Below are 19,536 nucleotides of genomic sequence, written 5' to 3' on the forward strand. Positions count from 1 at the left end.
AAACCTTTAGTAAATCAGGCCCTGTATCTTTTAACAAGTAACAGTTGGATCAAGGACATGACTCGAAATATAACATTTTTGAATAGTAGCAGTCCAGTAGAAAAGAAGAAAGGCCAGGGTGGGTTCATTGCAATTGTTGTAATTGCTATTTTGTGCAGTTAAGAAATATAATGATGCTTTTACACACTGCATGACTCATATTCAGGTATATTTTGAAATTCTTTGTGGGGAGATTTGTCCTCTGAATATGACCTAACTGTTACAGAACCAAAGGATGGTAAGATATGTCTCACCCAGGCAGATGGAATATTTTGCAATCTCCTATCACCTTGTCTGTTTCACATCTGCGTAACATCGGGGTGTCCTGCCATGACAGCCGCGTCTTTGTCACAGCATCAAAACAGCAAAGACAACCACAGTTCCATCTCACATCACCTCCTGTCTGAGCCCAACTTGTAAATCACACGACACTACAACACTACGGTTGTAAAAAACTGTCACACATGCTTGGTGTAAATGGAGCCTCCTTGTCTCATGATGTGAGTGTTGCTGTTGCCAACACATACTGAACCCATTCAAGTAACAGTAACCCGTAACAGCTATAACTCTGGACAGGGTTCAATAATTCCCATTAGCACGAGTGGAAATACTGTGCAAAACCTCATTCAACCAACATAATAATCAACATACTACTTAATGAGTGAAACTAGTGTGTAAAGACCTGGGAGTTCACATGAAGAGCTCAGCAGTTAGATCAGAACATTTACTGCCATCGTATTAAAGAAGGTTTTCTTAAGTGGTATTGGGCAGGTTGTTTGTTTGGAATTGCTAATTTCTTTCACACTCACCCATATAACTCACACACTGACACGGACACACACACACACACACACGCACACACACACACACACACACACACACACACACACACACACACACACACACACACACACACACACACACACACACACACACAGATTGAAAAGCATATGCTTAGTTGTATTCACCACTCCTTTCTTCCTTCTTCCTTCTTTCTTTTCCTTTTCTGTAAAATATATTGTCATCCTTCTGCATGGGTAGAAATGACTGACCAGAAATCCATTATATTTTAAGTTTAGGCTCAAAATAAAAACTGAATACAATAAGTGATCATTGGTTTCCTATTAATATTATAATATTTTGCAGGCAGGACAGTAACAGCATCAGCTAAACTAGAACCTGGTTTATTGCCAGACAGCACATCCCACATGCTGCAGCAACTTGAGTCTGGAGGCCAGGTAGTAGAAGTCTGTAGAAGCACTGGGAATTCTTCATATCTGGCAGAAGCAAAACCTTGTCATAAACCTCGCACTCGAAGATGTTTATTGATCCCGACGTCCAAGAAAGAGCATACAAACCTCTGGACAGGCCTGCACGCTGCACGCTTTCTTTTCAACGACAACATGAGATGATTGGGATTTCTTTTTCTCTGTTATGTCTGCTCTTCAGCCTGGTCCTCTCACAAGCTGTGGGATTAGCTGAGCAGTGGAGAGGCTTACTACCACACCTACGTATTAGCCATATCCAATATCCTCCAATGGCAATTACACATTTTTTAATGTTTTTTTAATAGTTCGTGTCTTTCAGGGTGGGATAATCTTTGTGCTAATATCACTGGAAAATGGATGAAAGGACAGAACGTGTGTCTAGAACTGATATGTCAAATGGTTTGTTAACTTCAAGGTTTATATGGCTTTACTCTTAAGGACAGAGTTCTCATTAATCTGCACATTTGTGCGGTACTACTAGTTAGACTAACTACTAACTTTGCTTTGTGGTGTTTTTAAGAAAAAGACTGGTGATATTTATAAATATTATTTTTGTCAAGACACGTTATGCAAAGAACCAGCCATGATTTGAGCCTGCTAAGTATTGCCTCTGCAGTAAAAAGTCTGATACACTTCACTGCTCTGTCACAGACCTCGGTTTTTGTCCCAAAAAATATTACTGACATTTTGTTTTGTTTATCTTTTGTGACTCCCACATACAGTCCACCACCCTACCAGCAAAGTCCCCAAAGTAATATTTGCTAAAATCTACAGTTTTAAAAGTGACAAAACAAATGCGACCTGGTTTCAAAGATTTATATCTTCAGCAGTATCTGTTTCCGTGCTGAAATCTACATCATTACACTACGGGAAAAACATTGCACAAGATCCCCCATGAATCTTTTAACCTCTATTATTTTCTTTTGAACGTCCTCCCTTCTTTAAAAAAACAGAATGATATCCGAAGCAGGTTAGACAGGTTTTTTATAAAAGCAGGAGTTATAGCAGGATACAATATATACATTGTAGTTGTAGTGATAGCACTTCTATGGTAAGTTTGTTTTGATTATTTACTATTACTCTTTTTCAATTACATCTTATATATCCCACCATGTGTGATGTGAGGGTTTTGTTTCTGTTTTGTTTGAGCTCACTTAACCTAATTCATGTCGACTATGTTGTAATAGCAATACAATATTTAATCTTGAAAGTATTCTGGAGTTGTCGTGAAGGTTGTTTAGTGTCATGTGGACAGCAACAATGGAAAGGACGCATACTGTTTTGAAAAAAACAATGAGAAACCCTCTCATCGTTAAATCAAAAGAATCGCCAGGTGAGTTACACCCATATGTATATATGTTTGAAGCCAGATGATACCAATCAGTTAGTCAAACTAGCATGTTTTGTTTTCTACTTCTCAATTCAGACAAAACTGAAGTTATTGTATTTGGCCCTACACACCTCAGAAACCCACTATCTACCCATATAATCACTATGAAGGGCATTCCTTTGACATCCAGCATTACTGCGGGGACCCTTAGAGTTATCTATGACATGAATATGTCCATCAACTAACACGCAAACAAGTCTCTTAGACTGAATTCTTTCACTGACACAAAATTGTCAAAATTCTGAATATGCTGCCTCAGAGGGAGACAACTTCTCCACAGACCCTGAATCATCCCTTAGTTCTGCTGCTATAGGCCGAGGCGACTAGAGGACCTCACATGATGCAATGAGCTCCTCTCCTCTCATCTCTTTAACTCTCCATGTATTTATTGCCACTATTGCATGTCATTGACTTTGTATCTATTCTCTCCTGTAGTTTGTGCTTTTTCCTCTCTGCCCTCTCTCTCCCCCAATACCTTTCTACAAGACTGTCTCCGGCTGCAGAGCTGCATGTTTCTGATCTGCTGTTACTGGCTGTTGTTTCTCTACATGGTTCTCTCTTTCCTCTCAGGGCATATGGCCACCAACCTGAGTCCGGTTCTGTCTGAGGCTTCTTCTTGTTAAAAGGTCCTTTTTTACTCTCCTCTATCGCTCATAATGGAACTGTTGAATTGTTGGGTTTTTCTTTATACTGTTGTAAAGTCTTGACCTTACTCTGTAAAGTCACTGAAATGGTATTCGGGCATGGTACGGATGAATTGTCTTTGATTTATCCGTGTCCTTATGTTGTGATTCAGAGCTTGATAATACCATTTTAAAGAATTGAGTTCCCTACATGGCCTCAACTTTAATTTCTAAAAACATACACACATAGAAACACAGATAACCAAACCATTAGGTTGTACAATCATCTTCTAAATAACCCTTTGTGGTATTTGTGATTTTTCCATCACCCTGTCCATAACTGTGATTGTCTCAACTCTATCTCACTCCGCTGGCTCCTAAACCGTGATAACATGTTGGGATTCAGTAAACAAAGAAAATGCCAGAAACATTTTGACATTTACTGACTTTGATAGAAGCAAAACTCTTAGGTGTGAAATAAAAGCCATCCATAGTGTTTGTTTACAAATATCCATGTTTGGAGACAAGTTCAAAGAATATATTTCAGTAAAATCAAACCAAAAGTATAAATTTACTAAAGACATACAGCAACACTATCATATTTTATGTTTCTACAAATTGCATCATTATATTAATTCATTATTTTTACTTTTAAGCAATCTATGCTTTAGATATTATGTCCCATATAGATCATTAAGGAAATTAAAGAGCATTGATTATTAGCATGTCAAATTAAAAGCATGTTTTTACCCATAGAAACACATACGTTTTCCATCTGTGCGACGCTTACTCTGTTATCTCAGAGCATGCAGATATCAACATTTTGGGTTCAGTTTTATATCATGTGGTAACTACAAAAGTGAATAATTTGTTGGTTTACTTGTCATGGGAAAAGGTGATGGATTGCTTTGACATGTTCATCCTTGTTCTGATTTCAGAATGTCCATTCATTTACCACTCACCTGTAGCCATGCTGAGTGTCCACACACACTCCTCCATTGAAGCAGGGGTTTCTGGGATATGCGGCGCAGGGCTGATGGGATTGCTCTCGACCTGGGCAGGAGCACACCGCTGTGGATTCCACTGTCACCGATACAAGACTCATAGTCCCACAGTCCACCACCGTGGGTGTGTCCCGCACATTCAAAATGTTGGTGCAGCCACCTGCACCGGCACACTCTGAACCGGGACACTCGTCGACCCGGATTTGGAACACGCTGACCTGCAGGAAGGACTGGAGCTGGGTAGAGAGGGACAGAGAAAAAGAAGGGAGTTATTAAATGGAAAACTGACATTAACACTGGTTACACACAAGGTGAAATGTTACTACAGTTTTTATAATGTTAAGTACTGCCGGCACCTGTCTCTTTTTATTGGACCTTTACCTCTAAGTCTATGAATATTATGACAGGGTACGCTTTCCTTTGTGCTGATAGGAGGTGCCACTACAGAGAAAGCCATCCCTCACCAGCTTCACACACAAATAAGGCCAACTGTTAAACTAGTTCATTTAATTTTATTATTTATGATGCATGTCAGTTAGTCTCCATTTATTAATGTCTAGAGTCGAGACTTACATTTTCTATTCACCTATATATCCACAGCTTTTAAAGTGCGTGGTGAACTGAATACTGACATTGTCGACAGCTTTTACAGTGAAGCAGCTGTAGTGAAGGGTCACAAAAGACAATGAGGCTTTGTTTAGGTTGTCAAAATCTTATTTTTATACTGTAAACGTTTTGGTAATTTTTGGTTAAAAATGTGTTTATACATATCCACCAGTCATTTGGTGTTTTTTATGATATATCAAGAGCAAAACAAACAGTCTCTTAGACACAGATTGAGATAGCCAGGGTTTAATACATCATATATGCAGGGACCCAATCCCATCAATTTGTGGGGTTAGTTATAGAGAAAAATGTCTTGAGTTACATCTAAGCCACTTTAAGGCATTTTTCCCTGGGCAAAACTTTGAAATATATAATTATGTTGAACAGAGATAAGTTTTAGCTGTTTGATTAAAACTATTACTAGTTGGAAACAGTTTAAAGCTATTAATAGTTTCCAAGTAGCTTACTTATGACCTATTTTGAGTGCATAAGTGCATTCACTCTGTCAGGTGTGGAAACAATCAGTGCACTAAATTTACCTAACGGTCCAAACACTGAGTGTGAAATGCTGGACACTTTTCACACCGTACGGTCAACTCCTTGGCTACATAGCACAAAGGGAGAGACCATCAATGCAAAGTATTTTTGAACTGCGAGGAAGCGGCAGCTGTTGCATACCACCAGACACATTTTGTTTTTATTTTTCATAAAGTTCTGCCATATTTTTGTTGGACAGAAGCCATCAGTGTGTTTAATTTGTGCGTTAAAAAAGAGGGCACTTAAAAACAAATCTAAAAAGTGATCAAAGGACAGGCAGACAGGACCCAGTATGTGGAGCGTTTGACTACAATTAAGCTTATTTGACATGAGACACTGGCTGTGCTATGAGCTCAGCGGTCTCCAATAGTCACCGATCTCCATATGGAAGAAGTATAAAGCAGGGTCCTGATCTCCTTAGGAATCACTCCCAGCCACTGATTTAGGTATAAGTAAGACACCTGGATCAAAATCAAAACACAGGAAGTGGAAGCCTTCACAGAGCACATCAATGCTGGGAAAAACAACATCAAGTTCACTTGGGAGCACGTCAGAGGAAGTAGTCTGGCTTTCTCGGATTGTGCGTTGCATATTGAAGATGACAGCTGCCTCAAGTATAAAGAAAACCCACACACAGATCAATTTTTACTCGGATCCTCACCACCCACTGGAGCACAAGTTGTGGGCTCAGAACTTACCCAGAAGGACAGAGCAAATACACATCAAGAAATTCCTTAAATTGTGCGATTACCCAAACCGGGCCTTCACAAATCCCTCAAAAAGACACAGAACAGACAGAATAGAAGGACAATAAATGGAACAACATTGTTATCCCTTCAGGTTGCAGAAGTATCAAAAGAACCCAGGAGCATGTTCAGCAAACATAGCGTCCCTTTACACTTCAAGTCCCCTAACACTCTGAGGCAGAAATGTGTTCACCCCAAGGACAAAGCATACGATAAGCAGAACAATACGGTGTATGCATTTCAATGAAATTAGAAATGCTCAGTTGGGGAAGCAATCACTTCATCAGCGCCTGGCACAACACAGGAGATACAACTTGTCAGTAGTACACCGACATCTGAAGGAAATCTGGATATCGTATGGATATATCATATGGGAACAGCAATGTACAGATTTTTATCCAGGGGACACTAGTTGTTTAAAAGAGGAGTGAAAGAGGTCATCAAGGTCAAACTGGGTCAACCGTCACAAAACACAGGACGTGAACACTTATCAACCACTTCCAATGTAGCCCTGGGATCCATCACCAGGCAGCTTAACGTCCATCCACATCATGACTCATGAGGGTCTTTAGAGTCACATGGACAGGTGGGTTAGTGACTCACATGTGACCTCAACAACAAGGTGTTAATGACCCCATAAGAGTTTAAAAGCCTGGATCAACCCACCAGTCAGGGTGAAATGTCTTGAGGAACTTCAAGCACGTCCAGTTGCCTTTGAATAGCCCTTACATAGAGGAAAAAAAAAAAAAAAAACTGACTCTGATCCAGATTAAACATCAAATGTCCTTTACCCTCTTTCAACAACTTTTATACTGCAGTCTACTATGTATACTTTCACTGAGAACATTTCCAAAAGAACAAAACCCAGAACAAAATTCGAGGGAGGTAAAACCTCCCTGGAATTGCATGTGTAGGTAATCATGTCTGGCTAATAAAGTTTACACAGACCAATAAACAGATTTGGACACACACACACACACACACACATCAGTAGCAGAACATTGAGGTGTAAAGTGCAAATTCATTGTGTGAATCCGTTAACATCCGACATAAACTGCCTACTGTAGGAGGCAGTTTATGTCGAGGAAATTGCTCTGTTTTTCTGCACTGGTTCTTGGAAACGTGGGCTAAATGTTGATGAGGCAGACAGGAAACTATGACTCTCCAGGTTGAGCAGTTACATAAAGCTGTGGAGAGGAAAATTTTACGGAAATTAAGTATGTACTGTATGTGTGTATATGAGTTTGTGTGTGTGTCTGTGTGTGTATATGTTTGCATTTGGATGTGTTGCCCTTGACTTGTGAGTGACATTGGTCAGGTAGGTTCCCACTGAGTTGACATACACATGGTCTTCCGTAGAGTACGACACACTCACCGACACACTGAGTGTGAACAGTGTTGAACACGAAAGCGGGTCACTTCATGCTCAATGTTCTGGACTGATTGGACTTCATTCAGTGTGAGTGAATTGCACTGACTAACCATGCAGTTAAGTTCTTCCACTTATTTGCCCAAAGTGTCTGTGCTGCAATGGCTGTAACTTTGATAAGGATTATGTTTTATGGATCATTGTTATTGCTGACTGAGCTTTAAACACTGTACATTTGACAATATCAACAGGGATGTTTTTTCCATGCAGAACAAACTGCTTTAATTTACCTACCTGTATCATCAATGCTTCCACTTGATAGTGAAATTATTTCTATTCTTTGGTTTCCCTTGACTTAAATTTTGTTGAGGGGATGTGCAGCCTTACAGCAAATGAATTTGAACATGGAGACAGTAGACTGTATCTATTTTAAACCGCATTCACTGTGCTCTAGATCTGTGTTGTTGAATATTGAATGACAGTTTGTTTTGGTTGACCAAATGTGATGTGGCAACCCTGTCTCAGAATTTTTTTTTCTATGTTCGCATCATTTGTTTTTATCACAAAATGTGGATCATAATATACATATGCAGCTATATCCAAGGCTTACACTTCTCACAGCTCTTCACCAATCAGTATACAGATCTCTGTCTGCCTTGACAGCAGCTATTAACCTCAGCGAGTGATCTGCTATCTCTTGATCTCATTTTATTAAATGCCTACTGCTTTGACTTCTGTCTCCTCTTGTTTCTGTAGGTGTTAACATATTTATTTACTTGTTTACTTATGTGATGTACGTGTTCATTTTCCATATAGAGCAGGAATATTATTGGATCACAAGTGGTCACTCGGAATGCATGTGTATGTTTCACAAATGATTGATGTCAGATGTACCTATTACACTACAAATTAGAGCTCTATGGTGAGTATAAAGCCTGGAACACACTGCCTGCCTGTTGTGTGCGTTACCTTTCACGTGCTGCTCAGCTGCAGCGTGGTTGTGCGTGTATGTCCACACCGGCTGCGTGTCAGCTGCAATGCTGCAGCTGCAGGTCCTACCATTGAAACAACGAGTTTCTCCTTTATAATGGCCATCAGCATAGAATTTTTGATGTCTGACAAGTGATGAGTTGTAACCAAAGAGCAGGCAAATGGTTTGTGTTTACCCCCATTCATAGCGAGACACACAGTCACTCACACCGGCAGGGAGGGACGAAGAGAGCAGAGGGAAAAACACGCTCTTCACCCGGTAAAGTGTCGTCATGATATAATTAGAGCCAACACTGGGTTTTTGCTATGATTATACAGTACAAATGTGACCATAGATTGTTTCCCTGTATATATCAGCTGGGAACTGGTCACGGCATGAGTAAAAAAAAAAGTAGGCGTTGGTTCTATTTTATAAATGGCGAACCGCTGTGTCTCAGCGGGCAGTGTGGATGCTCCGATCTGTTAAAATGGACGCCGAAATGAAATGATGCCACGCAGCAACAGGTAACGCAGACAGATTGCCCCCACCCCCACGGTGCAACACATCATCAAGTTATTTATATATGTAGAAGGTAAAAATACATGTTCGAAACATACTGAGCACACAAATCAAAAGTTGGACAGTGGATTATTCTGCAGGTGAAGGAGAGAAAGGGAGCGATGGATGGATGTGGAGCAGGTGGTGGTGGGGGGCAGCAGGTACAGGGTAACACACAGGAGGAAGACGTGGGGATGAGGAAGGTTGAGGTAAAGTCAGCGTGATGCTGGCTGTCAGGTGGTTCTGCAGGAGGAGTAGGCGGCCAATAGTAACTTCACCTAAAAATAACGTTTTGCTTTTTGTTTTGAAAGCCTTTTATCCAACCACATGTATAGAGAACTACTGTAATGGTGTCATCCTGATCAGTGAAAGCCAAAAGAGAGATTTATTCATGCCTGTATTTCTTGTGACTTTGGACCACCAAGAAGGCATTTTGAATTATTGATAGAAGAAGAACACAATAATGTTTCCCTCATTCTATATTCCTTATTTCTCATTCATGGATAATGACAACATCTTAACTCCTCTTCAGCAGGGGCTGAGTTCTAAAGTTGTATCATTATTCTGTAGAAAGATTTTAGTTTGAAATATGTAACAAATCTCCCTCCTCTATAGACCGTATAAATATTTCCCTACGCTCCCCTGCTCTGGAGCATTGTAACCCTCAAAACCTAAATGCTTGCAAAGACATTGGCATGCCGCATCTTTTGTATCTAGTCTCCCAAATGTGGGAAATGTGAAATGCACAGAGGCATACATTGAACCTTTGAAAGGAAGAACTGAGTGTATAGCAGGGAATAAAGGACCAGGGGGATGTATTGTTTCTTGGACTATTGTTCCGATGCATTGAGAAGCCTCCACAATCCTCCCCACATACCCTCAGGGCCACATTAATATAATGACAAGAACTAGTGGTATCGGAGCACCATATCAATAATCTCTGAGAAGTCAAAAACCAATGTAGTATCATTAAAAGTCAAGTGGAGCCTGCTGGATTGAAAACACAGAGGGATGAGGTCTATTACTGAGGTAGAGCGGGGAGAAATAGGGGGACATGGAGTATAAAGACTTTTTTTTTCTTTTTTTTTAAATCTCCTACTTCTGAGGCATTACTGGAGAATTGAGAACATTAATAATAAGCACAGCCTCATCCCCTGCATCCCTAACGCCCGCCCCTCCTCTTTCTCTTTGTTTCTCTCATTCTCGTCCACCAAGCACCCCTCATATCTCTCCAGCTCCCGCTCATCCTCTCCCTCACCACGCTTCACATCTCATTCTGATCAATGTCTTCTCTGGAGAACCTGGCTGAATTCAGATGAAACGCTCTGCGCTCCGCTCGCAAATCACACCTGAAAGCCTCGGCTACCTCTCCGCTCGCACATCTTTCTCTGCCTCTCTCGGCTTTTGTCATAGTAAAAACTTATTCACTTTCACTTTCATGTTTTTTTTCCTGCATCTCTAATCTTCCTGTCTTCTTCCTTGACAACAATCACATGAAACAACCAGAGGTTGAGAGGCAAAGAAGAAGAGTGCGGTATTTGACCTGAACTGACCACCATGACCATGAATGGACTCAGGACATACACTGTGTTTTTTACCCTCACAGACACACACATGCAAATACAGACTGGCTCATCGCTCCCTCAGAGGACACCAGTTCAGCTCGTTCTCTTTCTCTCCCTGCTGTGAAATGCATACAATTCAACTTCTGTGGTTCACCCACCCACCCACCCACCCACACACACACACACACACACACACACACCCACCCACCCACACACACACACCCACAGGAACGTCCCACTTCCATTCAGACTTCTGAAACGTGAAATGAGGTCTGACTGAAGCCAGCGGCCAGGAAGCATCAGTGTGATAAAGTCAAATCGTTGTGGTTTAGAAACTCTCTTTTCTGTTGTGATGATATGCTTTTTTTATTATTAGAATTTTGCACAGCTTGTCCTCCTGAGAGGGTGAAATGTAATTTATTAAGACAATTTAAGACCAAATACACACAGATCCATGTCATTTTACACACCCCTCTCATTTGACAGACTCCTGCTCTGTTTTTTTTTTGTTCTTCTTGTGCAATATCCAAAGTACTGTGTTACAGACATAATCCACACTATGCATTTCTGTTAGAATCAAATTAGGTTGGATTTAAAAGGATGTTCCACACTCATGGAGCATGAAGTCAGCAGGAATAATATTTTTTTTCCCTGGTTGGCCCAGAAATAATCATCCAGGACAATGACCTAAATCAGGCTTCACTTCCGCGTGTCCTAAATAACAAAAATGGTTTGAAAGTGTACGCTACGGTTGAGGATGATATATTGAGACACTAAAAAAAAAGTCAAGTGCGCTCACCACAGTAGCTTGTTGTGACAAGTTAAACAAGCTGTGTCTTTGGAAATTAGAGCTAAATTTTAAAAGGGGAAAACAGATTTGGTACAGCTGAGGAATATTACCATCAGAGACTCTTTAATGCCATGTAATGCTAGGGGTTATATAAAGCTGAATACAGCGGAATGCAATGACAGTTATTGTGTTTCTTTCTCACTTTTACGAAACATCCTTTACTGAAATGTCTAACAAGAAGTCCTTAAACCCAGAACAGGGACCTATGCCTGGTATAAAAGGAAATATGAATTTAATGACATCATTTCATGGTATATTTATATCAATCAAATAACCAAATAACTTTTTTTTTTTATTTGTTTAATATTACTGTTTAACATAGTCATTAATTTGTATACCTCATGAGTTATCATTTGCCCTCATTTTAAATCAAATAATCAAAGCATCTAATCTGATTTGTCTGAATTGAGAATGTAAGACGTGAGAGTGTGTAAGCATGATGGTCTGAGGATTGGACTTCATCCTAACAGCTGTCATATCTAGTATATGCCCTATTGGCAACTGTTGCTCTCCTCATCAGTTCAACGATTTCTAAGATCATCCGGGTGACCCAATAGCAGCGTGGTTAAGGCGTATAATGCATTCAATTTTCAGCTAGCTGGACCTTTACTGCATATCATTCCCCAGCTCTCCTTACCCTCATTCCCTGTCAACGTATGGTGCAAATATCAAATAAAAGCATAACATGACCCATACAAATATTCTTCAACATTATGGTTGGTACACTGTTATCAAATCAGATAACTAAATGATACTACTAAAAGAACAATTACTTGGTCCACCCAATATTGATGTGATAAGCCTTCAAATGCCTTTAATGCTGAACGTATGCGATATGGTCCAAAATATATATATTTTTTTTTCATTGATTATTTAACATAGATAACTATCACAGTATACATTTACCACCATTAATGAGGAGGGGAGATATTCAGCAAGTTTGTTAGACTTTAAGGATTCACACGTCTTTGGTAAATAACACTGAATGTAATAACTTGTTTCTGGATAAGAACACTCTCCTTTTAGTTTGAAGTTTGAGGGATAGCATTACGTTCAGTTGTATTTACTTTTAGGTGTCACATAATTAAATACAAAAATGTGAAGTAGAAAAATGAAAATGGTACTTACATAGTGTCAAATAGACAAGCAGCTACAAGTCTGATTTCTATCACAGTAATGACTGAATGGACAAGCGAGTCTGTTCCAGCGGTTTGAGGCCAGCTTGGCTGCTACTGCTAGTATGATGAGATTAGGAGCACGAACAATGGCTTTTTCTATACTCGCTGCGATGGTGACATTACTTTTTTGGCTTTGTGTATTCTTGCTGGAATAGTATGTTACTTCTCCAATGGTGGAAAAAGGTTTGTTGTGTTTCCGTTGTTCGATGTGACCACTGGTTCGAGCACAGCTGTGATTTCACCACAAACTTGAGCAGAAAGTGCATATTAGGTTTTGTGTCAAATTCAGGATAGCAGCAACGGAGACCCTTGAGGTTCTTCAGAAAGCCTATGGCAACGAAACAATGAGACGGGCGAGGTATTTTGAGAAACATACACATTTCAAGAGAGCTAGAATGTAATTTTCCAAGACTGAGGAAGACACGTCAGGTCAACGGTGCAACTAGGGTTTAGTTGACATTCGCAGGATTTTGCGCCGTAAAATTTGTTCCATTGGACTGGAAACACTAAATTCTACTGTGACGGTCTGATGGATTTCAGTGAAAACATTTGGTCCAAACAATCTGAACTGTGGCGCCATGGCAACTGGGTTCTCCAACATAACAACACAGCTGTACAAAGGGCTTTGAACACATGCAAGTTGCTCGGCCACAACAACACAATCGATGATCTCCATTTCGCCTACTCGCTCGATGTGTGACTTCTGTCTGTTCCCCAAAAACTTGATTCAAAATTTGATATGCACTCTGCTCAGGTTTCAGGTCCACAGTGAAGCGCAAATGCGCACATGTCAGTGGTCACTAATGTTAAACACTTTGTGTGTAACAGGAACAGTTTCAAAGTTTATGATTGCACCTTATAGCCACTCTTCAACATGGCTGTCTAACATGGTGAACCACATGTTACATTGCCTTTTGAGTGTATATACTTTTTTTTTGACAGATTGCAGTTTTTTGACTCAAGGATCCAAAAGAACGACATGTGCTATGCAGAAAGTCAGAATATGTCATAATGCATTTAATATTAGTTTGATAATCAGCATTGCATGTATGGGTCACTGCTGCATATGAAACAGACTAGTCAGGTAGCACTGGTTAAAAATATCTATAGGTAGGTGAATGTGGTGTGGGTGGATGAATAAAAGCAGCAAGGCTCTCATGAAAAACAACAGCAGGAGCAACAGCATGAATGGTTGATTAAAACAAGATGGATGTGCATTGATTCATTGTTTCAACTGAAAATGTGTGCTGCTGAGATGATGCACTCGGCTAAAGCTGCTTCATTGGCTGAATAAAAAACAAGTGAGACAAAGGAATGAAATGTCTCACCAAACGTTAAATTGCAGATCTTATGTCGAGCAAAAGCTCAACAGATGATATTTTTTTAAGTACAGTACAGGATCCCGTCAGGCAAACTCAAGTCTTCACTTAACCTGCAGGTGTTTGGGATGTGGAAAGACAGAGGAGAACCTGGACTAAACCCATTGAGAAAATGCAAAGTGCACATAAAAAAGACACAGACCCAGCTGCCAGTCAAGCTGCAGTGGATCCATTAGTATCATAAGCCTTTTTACATATTTATTAAGTGGCTAATGTATGCTTAAATGATGTTACCATAAAAAGGGCAACCAGCCCCCAACCCGACACTTGTCAGTCAGGGTATAAAAGCATCCTTTACAGAACCATTACGAACAAGGAAAGAACGTTTAGTAGTTTGGAAGTCAAGGCTGGTGAATGTCTTCCCATTTGTACACTACTTGCATTTTAATGAGATGTGATGTAGATGAAAATTACCTCAATCTTTCTACTTTCTAGATTGATGGTTCTCAACTAGTCTGACCTCAGGATCCACATTTTTAAGTAGTTATTACAGTAAGTCACAGCTACATTTTTTTTAAAATGTTTGAGCCAGTTAAATTTATTTCACAACATTTTTTTTGATGTATTACATAATGCCTTCATCCACAGTTGCAAACAGGACATACAAAAGTGCAACACAAGTGCATCTGAGGCTAAAAATCAAATTAAATGAAAGATATTTATCTCCACAGGTACTGTATGCTTTTTAACCACACAATGTATATACAAAAATTAAGAACCTGAATTTAACCATAGTAGTAATTGCCAATTCAGCGGATACATACTGAACAGCATGCAAATCGATCCAGCATCTCTCTGACCATTTCAACAACTGCAGATAAGATAAGGTCTTCAGCAGTGGTGTGGAGCTTAGAGGAAAATAAAATATGGTGAGTTGAGTTGTAGGATGCTGAGTACCTGCTTTGCCTCAAAACCTGAATAAATTTTACACTTTTGTGATGTCCTCAGCTCTTGAAGTTGTCCTTGAAAATCCTCAAAAGATTTTAGGTTTTGTTTTTTTGAATGGCATTTTATTTTTCACCTAATTTTTTTTTCTCCACGCACACATATGTTACCCGCTCAAAATGGCTCCACGACCGACTTTTGAATTGCGACCCACCAGTTCAGAACCACTTAATATTTACCATCTAACTCATATAACTCAGTGATGAGTGTGAAAGCTGTTGAGCCTAATGAATCAAATCGCACTGTATGAGACAGCATCCAGTGATTTAAGGGTAGTGTCAGCTGCATGAGTAAACAGGGTCTCTCCATAATTTACTGTATGGTGAATTGTAGTTTTTGTTGTTTTTTCTGTAGAGAATCCAGCTCTGGTTCAGTATAGGAATCCAATATAAATTATAATTTTTTTTTTAGCAACATGTTCAACATAAGTTTTATAGGACAATATTAATTATTTACAACGTCAGACTGCATCAATTAGTTTTCCATTTAAAGCATGGCTGGGATTGGGAACATCAGTAAGTAGTTCGCACTTGGTGAAATGCACATTAAACAGGCAGGTCTGCAGCGATTCTGTAATCCAGTGAAGACGTGGCTTGTGGCGAAGCTGTTGGGATACGGACACTGTGTCGCATCAGATGGATGAGAAAGACAAGAGTATGGATAAACTATTGGTTGCAAGTGGGTTTGATTAAACTGTACTTTACTGTTTTGTACACAAAAATGGGTGAATAAATTGGTTAAAATGTACTTTTCCAAGGAATAACTCAAAGACTGCTTTGAGTTTACTGATGACATACAGCTTTTGTTCAAAGCATTGGAGGATGTCCAGGATGAGTCAGATATATAACACGCTACTCCATAACAGTTTTATTTCTGATGCAGTTGGATTTATAACCATGTTGTGTGTAGAATTCTGATTGTTAGTACACCGTGTAACAAACCGAGACAATGTCCTTCATTCTGACTGACACGTTTAATTTTTTTAGAATTTAACTCAGGCTTCAGCCAAAACATTGCCAGAGGCAAAACTGCAGCTTGCAACCAACAAGTGCAAGCGCAGAGAGAACGAGAGCACAACCTTGTTTGGAAGGCTGCCCCCCACCCATGTAGGATTTCAACGATGCCTTTGCAGTGCACTCAGTCAGTGGAGTGCAATTGGTAAGATCATGTGTGTCATTCAAGAGGTTGTGTTGTCAGTCAATCAAGAGCTGGGATGCAGACACCAACGAACAGCCAGCCAAACAATCAGGTTGACAGGACTTGACTGTGCGCACCTTAAGTGTCAGTGTGTATAAAAGGCTAAAGGACACAATGAATGAACTACCTTTTGTTTGTGGGCGGCCAGATAACCGTACATCTTCTCGGGCTGGAGGAAGGAGGGGCCACCGTACACGGCGAAGCGAACATCCAGCATTTGTTCCTTCACGTCCATGAGGCTGAAGATGTTGACATCATCAGGTGGAACGGAGAGCATCTCAGACAAGAAGTCCACCAGCAGCTCGTAGCGGCTCCGCTGCTTCCCTTTCAGTTCAATGAACTCCTTTGCTGTGATGTCTGAGGAACACACACAAACGTACACAGGGTTGGAACATATCAAATCGGCCTCATTTTTTCCACCAATACTCAAGAACAAATCCAATTACTTTTAAACTGCTAAAGTAAAAAAAAAAAAAAAAAAAAAAAAAAAAAAAAAAAAAAAAGGTCCTGAACAATTAAGAGCTACGATGTTAAATTATTGAAAATGTCTCACATTATCTGACTATATAGTTTATGTTTTCACTTTGTTTCCCAGTGTGCGTGTGTTTTATTATCTGTACCAATTAAAAGTAGTTACGCTCTTTACAATTTAGGGTTCTGTTTCTAATCATAAAAAGCAGCAAGCTGTGGAGTAAATCTTTCTCTTGTTTTATTTGTCAATACTCGCTCTGCAGCAGCTGCTCAGTATTTCAGAGTTTCATGATCAAAGCTTGGGAAAAACCTGAAGACTAGTTGAAATCTATAAAGATGGGTATAAGCCACACTTAAAGATTATTCCGCCAACCTGCACAGACCTTTAGTCTGTAACAGTCAGAAAGGAGCACAAACCTTATGATTGCATCAATTCGCTAGACAACACCCTGATCAACTGATCAGTAATGACTGCATCTCCAGTGGTTGACAACCAAAGACATACCATGATACGCCAGCTGTCATCACTTGGCTAAGGCAAACATGGATCATAACTAGAAGCTTCCACTGTTTCATATGCAAATAGTTTTGGTCAAATTCTGGATGAAGAGTTGCAGACAATGTGGACTTTACAGTCGTCTCTTGTCTTATTCTGCTAATGTGCCCAAGAATGAAACACGACCCACCAGGAGTCACCTAAATGAGCAGTTTGCAGGAGATAGTAGCATCTACTGGTGAGGAAGAAAGAATGCTAAAACCTGAGTAGGCATAACGGTTGGATGGATTAAACCTCAGACTTACTCTCAGGTGCCTTGGGTTCAAGTCTGTGAGGAAACAGCAATATTTCCGTTGCGTAACTAAGTTGCTTACTTTATGTATTTAACTTACGTAACCTATTTTCAGTAACTTAAATACCGTTTGTAACATCACCAGTGTCTTAGGAGGGTCGACCGCCCTGCTGACGGGAACTCCCACCTCCCTGAACAAAATAGAACTGAAATTACTGCTATTTATTAATGCAGTTTCCGCGCACCCGTTTCATTTCAGCTCGACCCATCCCGCGCCCCCCTGGCTAGGGGAAACACTGATGACTTAAATTAAATTACTTATTTGAACCCAAACCATGATCTTTTCAACACCCGAACCCAGTAGTTTTTGTGCCTAGCCCTAAGTAAGTGTTTGCTTAATCTAGCCACGTGGTCTTTGGTGCTGACACCTGAGGCACCTCAGTTTTGACGCCTAAGCGAGGCGAAACATGACACTGACATGGTATCCTGCAGTGGACTGATGCATGTTGGCATGATACCAGCTTGAACCCTTTGTGATTCCACTGTAAAGAATGGAGATAAAATACAGTCCCTATTCTATCTATTAAGGCATTCCAAAATTCAGTTTAAGCCAACATGTGGCTTTTGCAGTCTCAGTTAGTCAATTTAAGATTTATTTGCATAGACAGTGTTTCCTTGCTCAGCTGTAGTGGAGATATAGTGACATTAACTAGGAATCGTATGCTAATTCAGGAAGGAAGGAAGGGATCTCGTGTCGGGCAGCATAAACAGAAAGTGAAAGTGCTGTGAAAAAAAGTACATGTAGGCATGTGATTGTTGTTTTAAGAAAAATACAAAAAAAAACTTAAAAAAAACTTAAAGAAATTAGTGCCAATCCTTTAACTTGAGGACCAGTGCCAAGGACATCCATACACTGCTCAACATCACAAACATGTCATCATAATCAGCATTCTGAGACTCAAACTGGTTTTCACAGAGAAACCACTAAAATAACACACACACACACACACACACACACACACACACACACACACACACACACACACACACACACACACACATATAAAGGGGTGAGCAGGGTGATTAGGTTTGTGAGTGCATAGAGGGAGACAGAGCCTGGGCATTAAGAGACAAGACAGGGAGCTCTGAACGGGCTCAGCGGATACAGCGTGAGGGATCGAGGCTAATGTCAGCTCCCATCAGTCAGTCCAGAGGGAGAAACAAGGGCACAGGCAGACAGAGAGACAGTCAGGAGGGATGGAGGCTGGGGGGGGGGGGGGGGGGGGGGGGTAGTAACTCCTAACACAGAGTGGCAGCCTTTGCACCTGGCTTTGATCCAACCTCACAACTCACTACTGCTTTCTCCTTCCCAGAGGCTTCGTCGGAGGCGCCGCACAGATGCCCTCCTGCCTGTAGGTTTGTGATTTCACACAAATAGGTGCAAAAAGGGGATAAATACCCCACACATGTAGCAGTATACTGTTGTGAGAGGAACTGAGGCATGACAATGAAGGTTGTTGTGCTGCTTCCTGTCAAATGCTTTAACATGACTGAATCCCAGTAGAGCTTTGTGTAAAAGTATTATTTCGACCATGTCCAGAAAATGGGTTGTTTTGATGACTTTTGAAGTTTGGAAAACTAATTGGAATTTTCTTTTTGAAAGCAACAAAACACTTGAGAACATGTTTCTAGAAAAGAAACATTGAGAACAGGCGCCATTATATATTCAATGAAAGGAAACTGCTGTCAGTGGCCATGCAATTCTACTTTAGAAATATATATTTTACTTTGCGGCAGATTATTTAGAGTTAGAGCAAAGGGGTCAATAGCAAATCTATTTTAAAATATGAATAATAAGATGAGATATTATAAATTAAGTAACACTACAAAGAACTAAATCCTCCTAGGAAGTTAGCATGCTTTAATAAAGACTCACGAAGCTAAAGAAGCCAGTAAAAAAAAAAAAATGTGTATAATTGTCTGCAGCACTCAGCTGTAATGTAAATGTCTGTTACTTTTACTGAACTGTTTTCTCTACAACAAGCACGACAGT

General features: G+C 40.1%; 1 protein-coding gene across 1 annotated transcript in view; it reads right to left on the bottom strand.

Annotated features, from left to right (window-relative positions):
* Nucleotides 1-19,536, bottom strand: part of LOC138213088 (neural-cadherin) — a 258,811-nt gene that overhangs the window by 93,233 nt on the left and 146,042 nt on the right. Inside the window, exons 25-26 of the mRNA XM_069173941.1 lie at nt 16,352-16,581; nt 4,283-4,560 (exon numbers count right to left, since the gene is read on the bottom strand). Coding sequence (XP_069030042.1) covers nt 4,283-4,560; nt 16,352-16,581 — 508 coding nt within the window. The remainder of the gene's footprint in view (nt 1-4,282; nt 4,561-16,351; nt 16,582-19,536) is intronic.

The sequence above is a fragment of the Embiotoca jacksoni genome, unplaced genomic scaffold, assembly GCF_022577435.1.
Source record: "Embiotoca jacksoni isolate LCO1_2020_lvr unplaced genomic scaffold, fEmbJac1.0.p SCAF_6, whole genome shotgun sequence".
In the NCBI taxonomy this organism is placed as follows: Eukaryota; Metazoa; Chordata; class Actinopteri; family Embiotocidae; genus Embiotoca; species Embiotoca jacksoni.